Genomic DNA, 19190 nt, shown 5'->3' with positions numbered 1-19190 from the left:
TTCTGTTGGCTTCTTTTTCGTCTCTCCCCCAGTTTTGCCTGATAGGGTGAAAAAATTGACATTTCTTCTTGTCAAATACATGATTTTGAAGGTTATTATGGTCCCTGCTTTTTCATTAGTCTCACTTACCTAGACTGGGATGAGGAGGGAGGTTTCTCCTTGAACTAGAATCGGATCATAATGTTCTTGTTGGTTGTTGCACAGCTTAATGGCAACAATAGTAACTTGATTTTGGTAGGTTAGGGGTGGTTATTCTTAGTGGAGTAGCTGGTCTTTTCCCATTTAATATTAGGCTACCTCAGAAGATAATATGGTCTGTTAGAAGAGAGCCTTGTAACCTTGGGCTTTCCATAGCTGTTATCTGGGTGGGAGCCATCCCAGACAAGGCAAACTGTGCAGTTGGCACCTTTTTGATGAAAATTGGGATGTTTCACAGTATTTCAGGTGATACTGCCTTTTCCAAAGCATACTGTTCTCTTTATATATAGAAGCTTGTTAAGCTGGTACAAATGCACTTAGGATTGTGCTGCTGGGAAAATTTGGGTAATTCCTCCAGTCACTACTCCAATCAGATGGTCAGAGTAGTCAGCAGTGGCACTGGGACCAGTCCAGAGCATTCAAACTGAATGCAGGTGTGTGGTTAGAATCACAGGATCATTTAGGGTGGAAAAAACCTCCAACATCATCAAGTCCAACTCTTCCCCAGCACTGACCCATTCCCACATCCATACATCTCAAACACTTCCAGGGATGGTGGCTGATGATGCTTCCCAATATCCAATCTAAACCCTCCCTTGTGAATGAATGGTTCTCTTGCCATAACTGGGAGGGTTTTGTTAATTACAATGGTGGGTTTGTGGAGAGTATCATATTTATGTGAAAATGTTTCTCTTTGAAAAAAAGTCACTCAACAATGGCTCAATTTTGGTTTGTATTCAAGAATTCTACAGAAGGAAATCCTCAGGCCTGTATTGTGCACAGCTTATAAAATAAACCTCAGAGTGAAATAATGAGACTGGCAAGTGTTCCCATGGGTGTTTTGAACCCTTAAGTGAATGTTGTTACAGTCTTGACAAAGATACTCAGAATAGGGGTGGCTTCCCCATGCCTGGAAATGTTTAAGGCCAGGTTGGACAGGACTTGGAGCAAGCTGGCCTAGTGGAAGGTTCCCTTCCATGACATGGGGTGGAATTGGATGGTGGTCAAGGTTCCTTCCAACCCAAACCAGTCTGGGATTCTGGGCACCGCTGAAGAAGTTGCAACAGGGTTTTTAAGGTAGGCTGAGAAAGGTGTGTTCACCCAGGAGGTAACAAGTCTGACTTGTCCAGGAGCATGGTGCTGAGAGGCCCAGGGCCTGCAGAACTCCTGCAGTGTGCAGAAATTAAGTAGGTGTTATTGCATTAAAATATGAAAACAGATCAAGAAGAGACAGGAAAATAAAACCCAGCTGCAGGATTAAGTCTCTGTTCCTCTTCCTAATTACCCTACCTTTGAAAGCAGAATGCTATTGTGTAGCTTGTTGGGCTTTCTCATGTTTTTTTAATTTTACTTATTGTTTTTTCCAGGCCTTTGGTCTAGAAGCTATTCCTGCAGGGTCTGTGGTGTTTATTGTGGCTGTGAGACTGCATTTGGAGTGGAAGGGAGAGCCTTGGTCAGTAGGGCCTCTTGGGGAAGGGATTGCAGAGGACTCAGGACACTGGAGGTGGTCTCTGGCCTCCAGGTGTTCATGCTAGACTGGTGATGAAGTCAACAATCTAGGGCTTGTTTCAAGAGCTCTTTCCATTTTAGGAACTCCTAGCTTTAGAAGAACAATTTTGGGGTACTAGCTTATCCTGGATGTGGAATTAGACCTGAGAAATTTGCATTTATATTTATATTTGTATTTATTTGCCCTTTAGCTTTAAAAGAAAGCAGATTTTTAGGATATAAACAGTCTATTAAAATCTTGTGATTTGCATTCTCATCTTAAATGATAAGTCCTGAATGCCTGATGACTTAAGTGATCTTTTTCCACATCTTCCTTCTGTGCACTCATGGTGTGACTTCAGTGGGAGGAAATCACAAAGTCAGGCTGGAAAAAGATGTATCAATAAATGGGGAGGAAAATTTCCAACCAAAGCAAGGGGAAAAACTGAGTTGCTAAAGGATTTATGTGTTTAAGGTTTTAATTGCAACAAGGAGGAGTAATCAGGCTGTAATTAGTGTTCTGAGTTTGTTTCATAAAAAAGGTGTGTTAAAGCTGAAATACTTAATTTGTCCTTCATTTAGGTGATGATCTGTGGTGTTTCTACCTATACAAGCTCTGATATTTTCCCAGCAGTTTTGCAGAAGTACAGGAATCACTTGTGGCAGCTGCCATATAATGCAGATACTTTGATCCTGCTGCTGGACTTCACTTGTCTCTCTCTCACAGCTGATTCTGTGCTGTTGAATCTTGCATCTGGCAGATCTCTCAAGGCTCAGTGGTACCTACTAATATTTTACAACTTCTTTCTGGATATATTAGCATGTGAGTAGCTAAAGTACACGTAAGCACTCCTTGGGTGCAGAGGGCTGACCTTGGCCACAGCTGCCTGCCCTGGGGGAGCTGGCTGTGTTGCTGAGGCACAAGGGAAGCAGGGCTTGGAGCAAGGAGGCACAAAAAGAGGCACTTGCAAAGCAGCAGGCAGAAAAAAAAATCAGGGAGAAACCTGAGAGAAAAGATAGACCACAAAAGGCTCATCTAGAGGAAATCATAACGAGTTTAACTTCAGTGGAAAAACAGCCCTAGAAGAAGGGAAGGGATTGGTTCAGTAGCTGCAAGACACAGAGAAATGGTGACTCACAGGAAAAGTTTTGCCTTTGAGGGGATTGAATAGCACAGGCATATTTATGCGACCTCCCTTAAATGATGTTGTTTAATTTAATTGCAAAATAAAATGGATTTACTTGTTGACACAGAATGGAAGTAGTACCAGATTCTCTTACACCCCACAGCAGTGTCTGGAGCTGTTTTCCAGCAACAGTTTTGCTGTTTTACTGACAATTTTTCAGTGATGAGAGAACCACTTGGGAAGAGTTTGTGGATGGAACAGATAGATTTATTTAGCATTGATGAAAGAAAAGAGACACACCCATCCCTCCCCCCTGAATAAAAGACCCCAACAACAAAACAAACTCAAATATGGAAACAAAACCAAGAAACAGAATTCTATAAGGAACTTGCTTATAAATGTGTGTCAGTGTCATTCTGGTAAAAGTATCCACACATATATAACTTATGTGTATGCCACATCTTTTACCTGCAAGAGAAATACCTGTGCAGGAAAGTTTCTGGGAGTCCTCACATCATGGTAATTGATACCTGTGTGCTGGGAATTCAGCAACATCCCAGCAAATCACTGGAATTTAAGGGGAAAGACTTGGAACCCTGTTGTGTTATGACTACTGCAATCCTGTTTGGAGGAGGCAGGACCCAGCCTTCTGTCTGTGTTATTGAATTGATAGCTGCTGGTTGAGATCTCTCTCAAAGGAAGGTTACTGGTGTCATATCTCCCAGTAAATACCATGAAGCAGGTATAGCTGACTGTCACAAAGGTAACCTCTGGCATGTTTTTCATCAGGGATTGGATAACAAATAATCTTCTTACATCATTCAGATTGCAGGCTTGGTTCCAGCTATTGGCACACAGCATGGGCATCACTCCCCTGCCTCTTTTCCCCACCCATGCTGGTTTTGGTTGACTGGTATTTCAATGGTTTTACAGCAGGTTGCTGTAAAAATCTGCAGAAGCTTTTTCTCAGAAAAATCTGCAGAGCCTTTTTCTCAGAGGAACACTGACAGCTTTGATGGCCAGTGCTGGATTCAGGTGCTTCCACCTGCTGTAGCATCACTTGCTTCTTCTCTTCTGCTTTTTTGTAGTCCTGTGTTTTTGTCTATCCCTGCATTTGTGGCACTGGGAATTGAACTGGCTATTTCACAAAATAAATGGGATATTTGCCAAAGTTGAGTGACAAACAAAGCTGAGGGCAGGCTGTGTGGCCAGAAAAGGGACCTCAGGCATGGGATGGGTACATGGGCTGAGTTAGGAAAAGGGAAGAGAGTAAGAGACAGAATTAACATTTCCCCACTGGCAGGGACAAAGGCCAAGCCAGCAAAAGCTGCTTTGGGGAAGGAGGCCAGGAGTGATTGCAGTGGACTTGTTACTTCTTGCCCCAAAAGTTGGGGGGCATTTTTGTGTTTCCAGTGGGCACTGGAGATGGTGTGGGCTGCCTGACTTCTGCATTTCTGAAAGAGGAGAGCAGGGTTCTGCTGTTTGTGCAGCAGCTCCAGCAGTTTCCATTGCTCAGGAGAAAGTAAGTTTGCAGTTATCTCTGTGCCAGTGATAAAGTTGAATGTAAACCTGTGCTGGAGCAGTTGAAAGGAAAACTGGAAAAAAAAAACTCTCAGAGCAGGCAGGGTGAGAGTGGGAATGGGAATGTATTATGGTTGACCTGCTAGTACATATGCCTTTGTTTTCAAAGTGAATACTTCAGCAGCTGGTGCAGTGTGCTGGGATTTAGGTGTTTGGTCTCACAAGGAGCCTTGGAATGTCTGGAGAATAGCAAGTTGTAGGTATATGACTATTGCTTAAAAGTAGAGCTGGTTATGTAGCATTGAAGAAGCTTAAAAGTGATTTTTAAACTCTTGCTCTTATAAATAGTTTCATTATATTAAAATCCCGAGTAGATGGCTCTGTTGCTTGCAGCATAGCTGTGGGTAAAATGAGAGCAAGCAGTGAGTATTTACAGAAGGTTAAAAGTTCTTGCAAATTTAGGAAACATTACCTCTCTATTTTATTTGAAAACTCATCTTGCTCAGGACACCATTCCAAGTGGGTGGAGGACTGAGCAGCATGAGGTATCAAAACAAAAAAATTGTACCCAAAATGGTTCATGTCCTGTCCCAGTTCAGCCCAAAGATGAGCAGGGTAGAACTGGGAATGATTCAGTTATGAAAAGGGGTTTTAACTGTAAAATAATATTATTTGTAACAATTAGGGGGAATAGTTTTACTCTGACTTCTCCCTATCTGTCTTTCTCTCCTTTCATAGCAGGCTTAGAGTGGCCTTGCAAATTTGGAAGGGAAGACTGTCTGGGTTTTTCACTGTCAGTTTAGATCACTGTGATGTAATTCTGTCTAACACATGAAGAGCCTTTTGCTTGGCCTAGTAGAGATTAGGAATTAGTGCTTGTCTGTGGATATGCTGAGCCCCTGTTGCATGTGCTATGAATAGGACAAAGGGAAGGCAGTGCTTAAATAGTGAGGGTCTGAGCATTGCTTTTCCAAAGGGGAAATCATTGCTTTTCCAGTTGGAATCAGATATTTACTTTAATGCTTTTTCAGAGGAATTGTTGCCAAACTGAAGGTGGTTTTTTTTCATTTTAAATAGTTCTGTCCTGCTCCAAACAAAGCACTAGCCTCCCTGCAAGTTTCAGGCTTTTATTCTTTCAAGTGTTTTGTTTGTGACAACAACACTGACTTTTCTGGGTTGTAATTTCAAGCTGATTATTGCAACTGAAAGATAGAAATAAAGAAAAATAAAATTTACAGAATTAAAGAGTCTCGTGAAGCCATGTGACTTGGGAAACTGGAATTCAGAGCAAAACATACCAGAGCACAAAGAAGTTTATAAAAATGGAGCTCTGGCATTCTCTTCTCTTCGTTATCCAATAAACATTATGAACTGAGGAATCTTTAACATCTTTCAAGGAGCCTTGAACAACTTTGCTGAGTTTTTTTAATATAATACATCAAATCAAAGTAGCTAAGCAAGATTAAAAAGAACTGGAACCCAAACAGAGTGGACAAAACCAAATGTCTGTTTACATTTTTGCTTAAGTTGCAGTTTTTCTGCTTCTCCCCTGAAAAGTGGCACTGGGGAGGTCTCATTTAGTTTGCCACTGTTCTTTTTTCTTTTCTTTATTTTCTGTATATATTTATCCAATCAGTAGGAAAAGTGGCTGTTGTTGTCTTTATAAACTGCTGTAAGCAAGTACTGAAATTCTGCCCTGCAAAACAGCAGCTTAAGAGTACCTGGAGGAGGGTCTTGGTGGGTCTGGTGGCAGGTTTGAGCTCAGGGACATAGCTGACTTCACATTTTCTAAGTATAGGACAGTTAATGTGGAAAAAGGTAAGTTTAGGGCTTGCAAATTCCTTGCCTTTTCAAGCTAGGTAATGTAGAGTGGATGAGAGCTGCTGGCAGCATTTCTTTAAAAAAAATTGCCACGTGTTCATTTTATATTGCAGTGGCCAATGGAGAGAGATCAGGAGACACTGAAAGGTAAACAAAAGCACTTCAACCCAATAGCCAAAGGAGAGCAAAGTAAAAGTTTCCATTTGAAGAACAGAAAAAAAAATAGTGCACGCTTTGTTCTGCAGTATCTCCAAAATCCTCATTTCTTGGGTAGCTGGGATATTAGCAGGCTTTGGAAAGCACCTCACAGCTCGCTGATTGTGGAAGATTTTTGTTCTTCTGCAGTGTAGAATGGCAAGCAGTGCTGCAGCACCACTCTGAAAGCACCTGGGAGTGATAAGCACACAGTGTGGTGGTAATTGAAACTAAAAAGCAAGTTCAGATCAGCATAAGAAGCCAACATTGAAATTCTAACTGCAAGTAAGAAACCTTTTTTCATTGTAAGGATAGTCAGGGTTTGGAATAGGTTGCCCAGAAAGTTTGTGCAGCTAAGAAGGTTTTCAAGACCTGAGTGAGGAAAGCCCTGAATGCCCTGGTCTGACCCTGCTTTGAGCAGGCCCCAGAGTCTCTGACCTCCATGTGTTGCCAGATATTCTGAATTTCTGTGATTTCTGTGCTGTTCCCACTTTCCAGGCAATATATTTGGAATCTTTGCTTTCTGAATCACTTTTTCCATTTTGAGTCAAACCAGTGTTTTGCTTTACTGTGAAACTGGAAGATACTGTATTTTACTTTATCCCTCATGTTTATTCCTCATGAAAATGTTTATTGGCTCCCCAAGGCCAGGAACCTGAAATTTGCTTCTACTCCTTAGCAACTTCTTGAAAGCCAAGTTTATGTTAAATCAGATTTCTCTCACAGTGCAAGTGGAAGGGCAGACTCAGATTGGTCCTCTGTGGCTTCTCTCTGCTTTGCTTTTGAATTGATTTTATTAAACTGTACACACACAGTAACTCATCTTCCTTCCACCACCCTCTCTTCCTCACAGCATCTCTAAGTGGTTGGAGCTGGGATTAGTGTCTAGGCTTGGGTAGACTTTTCTCTTTCTACCTATAATTCTCTAATTGGGTATTTGCAGTGGGCCTCTGAAGATGGTGGAGCTGCATTAAGTACAGCCAAGGGGCAGAATTTAGCCTACAGAATCATTTCTTCCCAGCACTGATGTGTGAATGGGGAAGATAGGTATCTGATTTGCACATCCCTGAAACTTTTCTTCCTCGTGGCAAATAAGTAAAAACTAATCTCAAAGTCAGAGACATAAGCAGTGTGGACTCACGTTCAATAATTTCTTATGATGAAACTTCTTTTATTCTCTTAGCAGAACTATCTATATAGTTTGACTCCAAACTTCAGTTTAACAGAGATTTTCTGTAGAAATGCCAATGTTCTGTTGGAAGATCCCCTGGCTTGCCACAGCGATAGCTGTGGAGCTGAGACACAATCCTGCTTTGGCTGGGAACCTCAGCACTCCCTGCAATACAAGTGCCCTGCATCCTGAAGCCTCTTTTGCTTGCTTTTTCTAGTGTGATGCAAAGCATACCCCCAACCCTTTTCTCTTAATGCCTCTGGCAAGGGATGTGATGAAATGGATGCTTTCAGGGGGTAGCTCCTTTGTGGTGTTCTCTGACTTGAGGGTGTGGGATAAGCACCCAGAGTACAAAAAGGGTGCTTATTTATACAGTTTTAGAAATCTGGAGTTATATTTAACAGGAAATAAAATCACAGCACACACTCTTTGGAACATACTTGGGTTGCTTTCCAAATAAGGCTTTTGGTTTCTGGCAGGAAAAATAGGGCTCTGTTATAACAACAGAAAATAGGAATAGGCCAGAAGAAATGCTTTCAAAATCCCAGCTCAGCCGAGGGTAGATGTGCCAGCAAAGACCAGCCTTTTTGCTCCAGTAGTTTAAGGTGCACTTTGCTTTCCCTTCTCGAGGAGCTCTGGGGTGAAGTGATCATGGAAAGCTTCTTAACTCCTCAACCTTGCCTTCACATGGGTGAACACATGTTCCAAAAAAACAAGCCCCAAACCAGTGCAGTGTTACTTTTATCTCTGTGTGTGTTTGATGTTTCTGCTGGTCCCATTTGTGTCCTCCCTCAGACTGGTGATATGAGCTGCCAGTCTGATAAGCCATGGAAACTACACACTGCCCAATCCTTTACCCTTTCTGCCACCCTTTGGTGCTCTCTTTAGGAGGCTTCTTTTTCCTTTATTCCAGCAAATCATGACATTGGGGCCTACTGTAATGCTGTCAAAATACAGGTTGCTTGAGGGAGAGTGGTAAGTTAGTGTTTGTCACGGGGTTGGATACCTTCTTCTGTCTCCATTCCCCTCAGCTACCAAAAATTCCTGCACCTGGCTTGTAGAGGAGCCATTTTATACACATCTCCATGACAAGTGGATTTTTAATTTATTTTTTAATGTGAGATTGCATTTTTGGGCAAGTAAGTAGAACAGACCTGAAGAACAATCCCTGCAAACCCCTCTCTACCCAGACTCCATAGCCTGATTGAAGAAAAGGTATGGGATGGAACATGGATGGTTGATGTGCTGGTGGGAGCAGGAGGTTGAAATGAGCCTCCTGGTACCCTCTAAATGTGTTTTTGTCCATGCACAGTATATTGCACTGAATGTGGGAGGAAAGGTGAGGTTTTTTCTCCCATACACACACCTCTTTCCCTGTGGAAGATCTTCCTCTAAGGAGAACAGCCTTAGAAACAGTGACACATTTCCTTCAGCAGAAATCATTATTTGAGGGTGGCACACAGTGGGGTGCTCCAGGCCTTCCAGTAGCTTCTGGGACTGGCAGACTTCCCTCCCACCACTTGCAACTACAAATAAAGGAAGAGCAACAGGCAGAGGAGGATTGCCTCTTAAGCAGACCTGGAGAGGAAGCTGTGATAAAAACAAGAAATCCATAATGATCTGGCAACCCATGGCTGCAGTAGCACTGTATAGAGAAAGCAGGAGAGAGCCATGCTGTTGTCCCAGAGGCACAAGGTGGCTTGTCCCCACAGAGGGCCCCTGCTAAACCAGATAATGAGGTGGAGTTGAGGGAGAATGATGTTGGTGCCTTGGTGTGATGCTTCTGTGGTTCCCTGGCACAGGGGACCGTGGTACTTACTCATGTTAGAGTTAATTGGAAGTTAGTGTTGAGAGGAGCTTTGCACTGGGGAGATAAACACGAGGGAGCACCTGAAAAGCATCCTGCACCTTAAGCAAGGTTCTGAGTCCCAAATTACAGCACCCTGCACTGCAGCTGCTGCCCAGAGTCTGGACGTGCTGAGGTTTGCCCAGGTCCCTGGAGCTCTGCTTTTACATGAACCCCCAAATGCCTTGGTAGGCACCAGCCTGCTTGGGGGCCTTAGGGGTGCTGGTGGCATCCCCAGCTCAGGTGCTTTGTGCCAGAGCAGCCAGAGCCAGCTCCTGCAGCAGATATGACTTGGCAGCAGTGGTCTCTGCCTGTCTGTGGAGAACCCCCTGCCTGGAGTGGGATTCCTGCATCCTCCCAGAGATAACAGGCTTTGAGGAGAACCTGGGCTGGGGGAGAAGATCACAGAGGTGCCCGGCCATGGTGTCAACCCAGTCCTGATGACTGTTCTCTGTTCAGCAGAATTCCTTATTTCACCCACAAGTGTATCTTTATTTATAGTTATAAATTGTTTGTGTCAAAAAATTCAAGTGTTTTGATGATGTCCTCCCAGTCATAAGATAAAAAGAGGAGAAATGGAGAAATCTACTCTTGTTTACTAATAAGTAAAATTTTACTAAAGGCTAAATACCATCCATGTTTCCATAAATACAGTGCATGAAATCTCTAAAATTTACTGCCTGTACTCAAAAGCAGTTAACCCAATGACCTCAGATTTTTGTGGTCAGAGCTCCACAGAGCAGCTTTCGTTTTGTTTGCTAGGATCTGGGAGTGCTCTTTCTCAAGGTGGGAATGAGAAAACCGGTCACTAAGTGTAAGTTAGGAATTATGAGAAAGATTAATCCTGTGTAGGAAAATGAGCTAATGCAAAAATCAGTTCAAATTGGATGCATTTTTACAGTGATGGGAATGGGACAGGGTTTTTTCCTTGGTTCCCTGAGGGTGCAGAGCTAATAATTAAAAACATCTATATTGCACAAAGTAATAAACATCCTCCGTGCAGGAAAGGAGGGTATTGTGCTTGCTGGCTTGCCTCTCCCCTCCTTCACTCTTCCCAAATTGCAGATTGGAATAAGAAGAGAGGTGCGCTTTTTTTTAATTTCATTTTTCTGGGGGATTATGTCGTGGTTTGCGGGGTTTTCTGTGGTTTTCTTTCTATTTTTTTTTTCCGTCCTCTTGCTCTTACCTTGCCCCTCCTGCCTGCCTGCAGCCTCACTTCGGGTAGCTGCTGCTCTGACAGTGCGTGCAGGAGGAGGTGGATCAAGGGGCCTCTCGGGGCTGGGGCCTCGCTGTCCCTCTGCACCCGCGGGACCTGGCAGGAGCCCCAGCTGCTCGCTCTCTTCTCTAAGCCGGGGTTTTCAGGCTGATCAGAGCCCTCATGAGCCACTGCTCACTAACCCTGCGTGAAACCGGGCTCGCCCAAAGCGGGCAATCCTGAGCTCTGGGGCCGTCGCGGGGCTGGGTAAGGGCCCGCGGGCGGTTCGGCGCTGCCGCTGGGCTGCGGTCGGGAGGCGCGTTCCGCGGTCAATCCGCACGGAAGGTGCACAGGGCCTGTACCGCGGATATCGACGCGGTCCCGAGGGCGCAGAGCGGGAGTGGGGCCGCCAGCAGAGCCGCAGGCTCCCGGGCCGCTCGGCCGCAGCGGGGCGTCCCCGGCGGCGCAGGGCACGCGTGGCGGGCCGGCCCCGCCGGGAAGGGGCATGTCCCGCTGACGTGCGGCCCGGGGATTGGCAGCGGCCCGGCCTATATAGGCGGCGGGGCGGGCGCCGCGCCGTTCTCCCAGGAGCGCTCCGTTTCTCCAGAAGGGCGGGCGAGCGGGCACCGGCCGGAGTGAGTCACGGGGGACGGGGGGCGGCCCCTCCGCCGCGGCCGCGGCGCCGACGTGGAGGCTGGCGGGGAGGCCCGGCCCGGCCCGAGGCGGCCTTGCATCCTCCCCAGGGCACCGACGTGTCGGCGCTGCCTGCAAAGTCCGCGCTAACTTCCCGCCGGCCGGGCCGGGCAGGGCAAAGTCCGGCGAGGGAGGGCATCCGGCGGCGGGAGGTGGGGAAAAGTCTGGCCCCGCGGCACGGCCTCGGCCGGCGGTGGCATGGCTGTGCCGGCCGGCAGCAGCTGCCGCGGATGGCCGGCGAGTGGGGCCGGGCCGATGGGGAGGCCGGGCCCCGCGGCTGCCTGGGGAGGGGGCGGCCGGGCCGAGGCACGGCGTGGATCCCATCGTTGGTGGGAGAGGGTTAGTGGCGCAGACCGAGGCGGCTCCATGCCGTTCCCGGCCGTCTTAGGGTTTGATTCCGATAGGAGCCAAAGCGGCCGGAGGCGAGCGTTCGTCCGGTGTTGGTCAGCCCGCGGAGCGCCGGCGGCGGGCAGCCCAGCCGGCCGCGGGCCGAGCGCTCCCCTCCTGCCGTGGCTATAGAAGGACGAGCGCCCTGGCCACCGTCGGCGGGGGGAGGTGCCAGCGCCGGGCCCGGAGGTGGCCGTGCCCGCCGCGCTGCCCGCCACCGGCACCGTTCCGGCGGCTGCGGAGCCGCGCTCGAGGCTGTCACTGGGCCCCGCGAGAGCTCCTGCCCCCCCGCTCGCCTGATGCGGCCGTCCCCGGCCTGCAAGCCGCAGGGCCGCGGCGGGCTGGGGCTGCCGGAGCTGTGGCTGCAGCTGCCCCGTGGCACTGGCCGCGCCCCGACCCCGTTCCCGCACGGTCCCGGTGCGCTGGGCGCGCCCCCGCCGCCCCCTCCCGCTCGGCCCCTCGGGGGGCGCGGTGACAGCGGGGCCCGCCGGGCCCTTTAAGGGCGCCGCCCCGCCCCGCCGCCCCGCCCCCGGTGCCGCCAGTGCTGAGGTGGCGCTGGCGGCGCCGCCCGCCCGGCCGGGCCCGCGGGGCCTGGCGGCTCCCCCGCCCCTCGGCCGGGCACGGCGGGGCCGAGCGGACAGGCGGCCCCGTGCCGCTGCCCCTGTCCCAGCCCCGCTGAGAGGCGCCGTCTCCGCCTGCCCCACCGGGCCGGCCAGCAGGACGCGGCCGGGTGCACGTCCTCGGTGGCGGGGCCGCCACAGGGCTCCTCCTGTCCGTGGCCAGCCGCGGTGGCGGGGCCGGCGCTGGTGGAAGAGTAAACATGGGGGATGGGTCAGGGCTGCCCGCGGCCAGGGCTGCGGTCGGGTTGCACTCTGTGATGCATTAAGTCGGGAATCGCCACGAAGGGAGACTGCGTTCTGCCACACAGCAGCTGTCTGTCAGCGCCATCCCCTCCAAACCAGGGGACCTGGGCCTGCAGTCTCGGAGGGAGCCGTCGGTTTTCAGAAAGGAAGTATTTTCATCTATGTCCACTCATCAACCAAGAGGGTGCCCTGTCCTGTGTGAACGTTTGACAGAGGACAGTGCCTACCACAACCAGCCCAGCCCTGTTGCTGTGTGTGGTTCTCACTGCATCGCATTAACAAAGTAATAATGTTTTTATTAAATACACTTTTAAATAACGTGTAACTGACATTTCCGTCCACAAGAACTGCCTGTATTGGTGGTGTAACTCATGACTTTGCCTTTGTTTCTCTTCATACAAATGTTTCCCGTGTGATTAGATCTGGCCCTTGCTGGCGGTTATTTTTAGGATGTTTCTCTTTATTCGAGAATTCGTTCTCTTTATTGAAATGGACTCTAGACTTCTGTAACTTTATTTGGTGCACAAGGCCAGAACTACAGGCAGTGTATCAACCAGGCAGTTTGAAACCTGTTGACCCAGTCAGCTCCATGCTGGCATGACGTAGCTGTAACCTTAGTTTCAAAACCTAAGTAGGAAGCCAAGGAGGTGTAAGGTCCAAATGTAGTGCTTGAACTGCTGGTTTTGATGTTACATTTAAAATACCATTCTAATGGTTGCCTCTGATTTTGGCCAGAGATGAATCCCTGAGGCCTACAATATACCAGATGCTTGGGATTGCTGGAGATGAGGAGTATTTGTTCTTAGCTTCTTGTATGGGTGACGAAGCAGAAATTCATATGGATAAATGCTGCCCTTTGATTCTGCATTGAATGTCTGGCTGCTCTCTGAGGTGGAGGCTGAAGGAGGATCTGTGCAGCTGCTGTGTACACAGTGAAACCAGCAGCTGTGCCTTGAGGTTGTGTCTTTCAAGTAGGTGCTATATTGGGTGTTGTTCACTGACTTCTTATGCTTACCCTCCTCCTCTAAGGAGGAAAATACGTGCAAGATCAGCCAGGTGGTGTTTTCTGGAGAAATGAGAGTTATAAGCACATCTGTGCCTTTAGCAAGGCTCTGGCCAGATCTTGACAGCTGTTAATGATGTCTAGCATGCCTCTCCCTCCTGCCTCATTTGGAGCTTGCCATGAGGTGGTGGCACCCTCGTTAGTGACCCAAGGGGCTGGAGGAGCTGCCACAGAGTCTGCAAGCCTTGGTGAGATAGTCTGGAACAGGTGCCATGGCAGTAACTTGCTTTCCTTGGACCTGCAGCAGCTTGAGCAGCACAGGCATGTACCATGGACACGTAACCATGTCTTACACTGGGGTGTAACCCTGGACAGCAAGGAGATTTCTCCAAGATCAGGTTGCTAGCCACCCTTTCTGTACACAGCAAATGCCTTGCAGAGATCTGCATTGCTGCAGCAGCTGTACTTCAGCAGCATGACTGGCTGTCCCAGTACCTGCTGCCTCATTCCTGGATTAATTGCAGCATTAGCTCTATTGCTCTGACAGCACAGTTTGTGCTGCCTTCTGCCTCTTAAAGGCATGTTGAAGTAGGGGAAAACAATGGCCTTGGCTGAGATGCAGATCAGGCCTATATGACTCTGTTGCATCCCTGTTTTCTCTGTTCTTCCCTCCTTCTGCCACCATCAGCCTCCCTTATTGCATCACAGCTCTAGCATAATGTGAGACACCCCGTTGGCAACACTGTGTTTTTAGGAGTGACCCTGGTTTGGGGAGCATTTTCTAACATATTGCAATGTCAGAGATGGCAGCTGTCACTTTCCTGAAAAGCAGTCAAGCTGTACAGAAGATGGTCCAAGCAGCTCTGCAGGGTGTGTGTGGGAGAGGAGCCTCTTGTCCCATGAGCAGGCAGAGGCACTGGGTTTTAGGAGAGTGCAAGCCCTGCAGAAGCACACAGAGCAGCTCTGGGGGACTCTGAGTGTGGATGTTGTACAGCTGACACTCTGTGTACTGTCCTGACTTTTACATTTTCACTTGTATTCCTAAGCACTTTTTCAGTAAATCTGCAGATCTAGATTCAGGAGATGGAAATCCTTTCCCAGCAGTGTATTTTTCTTCTTGATTCTGCCTTTTGTACGCATTTAAAATAGTCCATGTAAACCAGTGCAAATTTTCTTCTTCAAACTTTCAGATTTAGGCCTGGAGACAGAATTTAGTGCCTGGTGCATGATCTTATTGCAATAAAAACTGCTGGACTGCCCAGCAGCTGAGTGTAGAGAGCCCTGAGTGTTTGCCTTGGTTTGTGAGGATGTCTGTGTTGATTCACCCAGGCTCCACTGAACTACATTCCTAACTTGTGACTGATGGCAGTGTTGTTGGCAGGTTTTCAGGTTGTTAGTCTCTTCTGACTAGAGAAGATCTTGCTTACAACCCTGAAATTTCATTTTGAACATCTGCTATTAATTGACTATTTTTTTGCCTGATATTGGATGGCTACTCTTGTAGCCACTGTGGTGAAAGAGTAACTACTCCAGACTTCCTGCTGTGAAGTTTGAGTAGATGGTGGCACAGCTAGTAAAATATGACAGGTGTCATGTGTGGGGAGATGCAGCTGGGTATGAGAGTGTTTTGGATAAGGTGCAGCTTTGAAAGATACAGGCAGTGCTCTGTTGGAAGTCACAGTAAGAGGAATGTCATGTTTTCTCTTGTCTTGGGCCTAATTTATTTATTTTAATTTTTTTTTTCTCTACAGCAAAAGCTGGCAGGCTGACAAACAGGCAGCTTACAGGACGGACTCTCTGGCTACTGACCATTTAGCTGGTAAGTTCTTATACCATTTAGCTGTTAAGTTCTTATTTTGGGGAGCCAAAGATCTTGCTGCTGCTGAGCTTGCTAGTCAGAGTGGCTTTCTGAGTGTCTCCCTAAGTCAGGCACCTAAATAAGTTTCTAATGAAGAGGAAACAGCTTCTTGGCTCCTTTCTCTTTTATCTCTAGGGGTACACGATGGTCTTGGACTGACTGTCCAGACATTCACATACTCATGTAAAAATTGCATGCCATTAATAATTAATAGATGAATGAGACTGTACTTTAAGTTAACTAGAGTATGCTTTAAAAATTTGTGGTGTCCCCCTTTCCAGTGACCTTCTTAGGTTACACGTCCTCTGCCTTCTTAGGGAGGAGCTCTGGTTTTGGTGACCACTGTGTAGGGAGGAAATATTCCCCCAAAATTCCTGTTTCAACAAGGAAATCAGGCAGCCAGTGGGCCCTGGGGGTGCTTTTCAAGAGGAAGACTGGAAGAGTGCTCAGTAACATATACTTTGTCTTCCTGGACTGACTTTGTTCACCCTGGCTGCTGTTGGTAATACTGTTGCCACTTGCATCTCTTCCAGTGGCATACCCGGATTGTGTGTGGGTGGGAAGTCGACAATGAGCTCTGTGGCAGTTTTGACCCAGGAGAGCTTTGCTGAACACCGCAGCGGCCTGGCCCAGCAGCAGGTGAAAGGTGAGTTCCTGTGATGTGCTTCTCCATCCAGACTGCACAGACCTCTTAAAAGTGTGCATTTTCCTTTCCAAATTAGTGTTTTACTGGACTAGCTTTCCACCCCCAGCAGCACAGTGGTGGTGCTGCACAATGCAGGGCTGTGAGGAGGTGGGCCTGAACACTTCAGAGAGCTCTGGCTAGCAGTGCTCTCAGCCCTGGGATGGGGCACATCAAAAGTGGGGCACTGAGCTACATGAGAGCCTCATGGATCAGTGTGCTGGGCTGTTATTTCCACTCCTTGCTCAGCCAGGTGCTGGGGGTGGTCACTGACCATACAAACTGACTCTGTGGTGGGTTTTGGCATCCATTCCCAGTTGTGAACTGCTCCATTTAGTATGGCCCAGTGCACAAGTGAGTGAAACATAATGTACAGCCATACAGGCTTTCCCTAGACTTTGCCCTAGCTATAGTCCTTTTCTGCCCTTTCCCTAGACTTTGCCCTAACTATAGTCCTTCTCTGCCCTTTCCCTAGACTTTGCCCTAACTATAGTCCTTCTCTGCCCTTTCCCTAGACTTTGCCCTAACTATGGTCCTTCTCTGCCTTTTCCCTGGGCTGATGTTTGTCTTATCCCCTTCTGACCTGCACCCTTTGGTCCTTTCCCTCCTCTCAGCTCAGCCTGTTTTCCCCTAATTGAACTCCTTTTGACAGAGTTGGCAATAAGGTGCTGTTCACTCCCTGCACCCCCTGTGCCAGCTCAAACAAGGCTGGTGGTTTGTGGCATCCACTGCAGTCTGTGCTGTGCTGATGTCAGTCGTGCTCCAGACTTGGCAGCCCCATAGGCATAGTTGTAATAGGATTAATAGCAGGGCACAAGCCATTTGCTCTCCCTTGTTAGTGGTGCCTAATTACAATTGCACTGCCTGTGAACAGGGGCATTTCTGCAGGGAAAGTGACTCATTTGCCCTATTTGCTTTATTCCAGTTACAGCTTTAAACTCTGAAGAAGAGAATGATCCTCCAACCTACAAGGAAGCCTTCCCTCCACTCCCTGAGAAAGCACCATGTTTGGAAGCTGCCCAGGAACCTGCTGGTCCCTGGAGCAAAATTCGACCAATAAAGGCTTCTGTCATCACTCAGGTTGGTGGGAGTGGACGTCTTATATCCTGTCTTTTCCCCACTTCCCAAAGTAGGTGAAGTGAAGCATTCTCTGGAGTATGAAATCCTTGGGATGTCAGCCTCTTTGTTGTATTTTACCCTGGTACTGCAGCTGAGAGCTAGGACTGCTCTGGAGGGGAGGGATGTGTTGGAAAACTGTCCAGAAGGAGCTCTGCATCCCTGTTCCATAAATAGCTGAAGCAGGCCCAGGGGGAGGATTGCAGAATTCCTGTAGTGAGTGCTAATCCCCCTTTAGGAAGAGTCCTAGCGTGGGGCTCCTGCACTTCCCTGGGCACAGCTGGTTGATGTGCTGCACAAAGCTGGGAGGTCAGCTCACCACCAAAGTCCTGCATAGCCATGAGAGAGAGAGGAACTGGCAGGCAAAGCACACTGACAGCTCTCTGTGCTCTTTTTGTGTCTGTGGCTGAGCAGGTGTTCCATGTGCCGCTGGAGGAGAGGAAATACAAGGACATGAATCAGTTTGGAGAAGGGGAGCAGGCCAAGATCTGCCTTGACATCATGCAGAAGACAGGAGCTCACCTGGAGCTGTCTCTGGCAAAGGACCAGGGCCTTTCCATCATGGTCTCTGGCAAGCTGGAAGCAGTCATGAAGGCTCGGAAGGAAATTGTTGCTCGGCTGCAGACTCAGGTGAGGGCAGCTAACTGTTTCTCACTTGATCCTTACTCTTCCCCAAGACTCCTGAATGCTTTGAGACCCTTGGGTGTGTATGCTTATAAGCCAAAGAGGTGTTATTAGATGACTAATTCAGCTTTGAAATATATTTTCAAAGCATACAGTTGGCAATTTGGAATGGAAATGAGGCTTAAAATAGGGTTCAAAGTTAATTACAGGCCATGGTGTTGCATGAAGGGTGGAGTCTTCACCCTGTGACTTTGTGCTGAGGTGCTGGTGCTGGCAGGGTACAGGCCCCTCACACAAAATTCATGGTGTGTGAGAACAGAGTGGTGTTTCTCTGAAGTCCTTCAGAGAAGAATGTGGAGGGATGGGAGAGAGAAAAGTAGAGAAGAGGGAGTTCTGCCAAATGCTGGAAGTTTCAGATTGGGGTTCTGAGTTGTGTAACTTGAGCCCCATTGGTAAGTAATTACAGACTGCTTGTTTCAGTTGCTTCTCCTTTCAGTCCTCTGCATTTTGATTTCTTACTTTCAGGTTCTTGAGTTCATTATCAAAATGGTACTTCTCGTTAAGATCCATCATAATCAGGTGTCATGGTGTGTTTTAAAGTGTAATGTCCAAGGTAGAAAATGCAGTAGTTAATACCATGTCTGCTCAGCATGTGTCATACCCTGCCAGAGGGACAAAAAAGGGACAAACTTTACATAATGAGCATCTGAAAAAATAGTTTAGGTTGTACTACCACAGATCCATGCCCTGCTGTCCTCAAATATCCCTCCTACTTGGCCCCAGATCTGAAAGGTGTGTCTGTATTGCAACTTCTCCTAGGCATGGCTGGCATCAGTATGTGGACAGGAAGTTGAAGAGTCACACCAAGCGATCTGGTTTTGATTTGATTTATTTCTTTTTCCATTGTAGCTTGAATTATACGTGCCTAGTTAGTTAATAGTTACATGTTCACTGGGATCAACAGCATAGTAGCAATCCTAAGCTCTCAGGCCAATAAAAACTCATTGAGAAGGGTAGAAGTCAGGAATGCCTGTTACAAGCCAGACCTTTAATACTAGATTGAGAAAAGTTCTGGGGACCCCTCTTTTTCAAGAGAGAAGCAGCCCCTGAAGCAGCATGTGCTGCTTTGAAGACACCTTAGCACTCAGTAATGGTAACCATAGTTGAGCTGTCTGCCTGCTGGAATAAGTTTCTGGTGTTGAATTTCAGTTTCCTAGGAGTCAGGCTATGTCTTCTTCTTTGTAGCCTTGGCAGCAGATATCAGAGTTCAGATAAACTCTACCCCAGAGCTGTCATCCCAGTTGCTCTCTGGTGCTGAGAGACTGTGAGACAGTGGAACATAGACACCTCCTCATCTGTGCCTGAAGGCTTTTGCTTGTTCAGAGTGTTGGTCCTGGGAAAA

The 19190-nt window shown here is 47.8% G+C and overlaps 1 protein-coding gene across 3 annotated transcripts in view; it reads left to right on the top strand.

Moving 5' to 3' along the window:
- HDLBP (high density lipoprotein binding protein) overlaps positions 1–19190 on the top strand; it is a 38364-nt gene that overhangs the window by 1923 nt on the left and 17251 nt on the right. For 2 of the 3 annotated variants that reach the window (XM_071437242.1, XM_071437246.1), the window contains exons 2-5: positions 15260–15327; positions 15900–16012; positions 16974–17128; positions 17579–17794. In XM_071437242.1, the coding sequence (XP_071293343.1) occupies positions 15937–16012; positions 16974–17128; positions 17579–17794 (447 nt within the window). In that variant the 5' untranslated portion in view covers positions 15260–15327; positions 15900–15936. Of the gene's footprint in view, positions 1–11085; positions 11198–15259; positions 15328–15899; positions 16013–16973; positions 17129–17578; positions 17795–19190 lie in introns of those variants that run through there. The other variant, XM_071437243.1, reaches the window with a different exon arrangement.

The sequence above is a fragment of the Agelaius tricolor genome, unplaced genomic scaffold (assembly GCF_023055355.1).
Source record: "Agelaius tricolor isolate 1412-34295 unplaced genomic scaffold, bAgeTri1.0.p SCAF_12, whole genome shotgun sequence".
Taxonomy (NCBI): domain Eukaryota; kingdom Metazoa; phylum Chordata; class Aves; order Passeriformes; family Icteridae; genus Agelaius; species Agelaius tricolor.
Note: the sequence above shows the minus strand (reverse complement) of the source record. Positions and strands in the feature narration are given on the sequence as shown.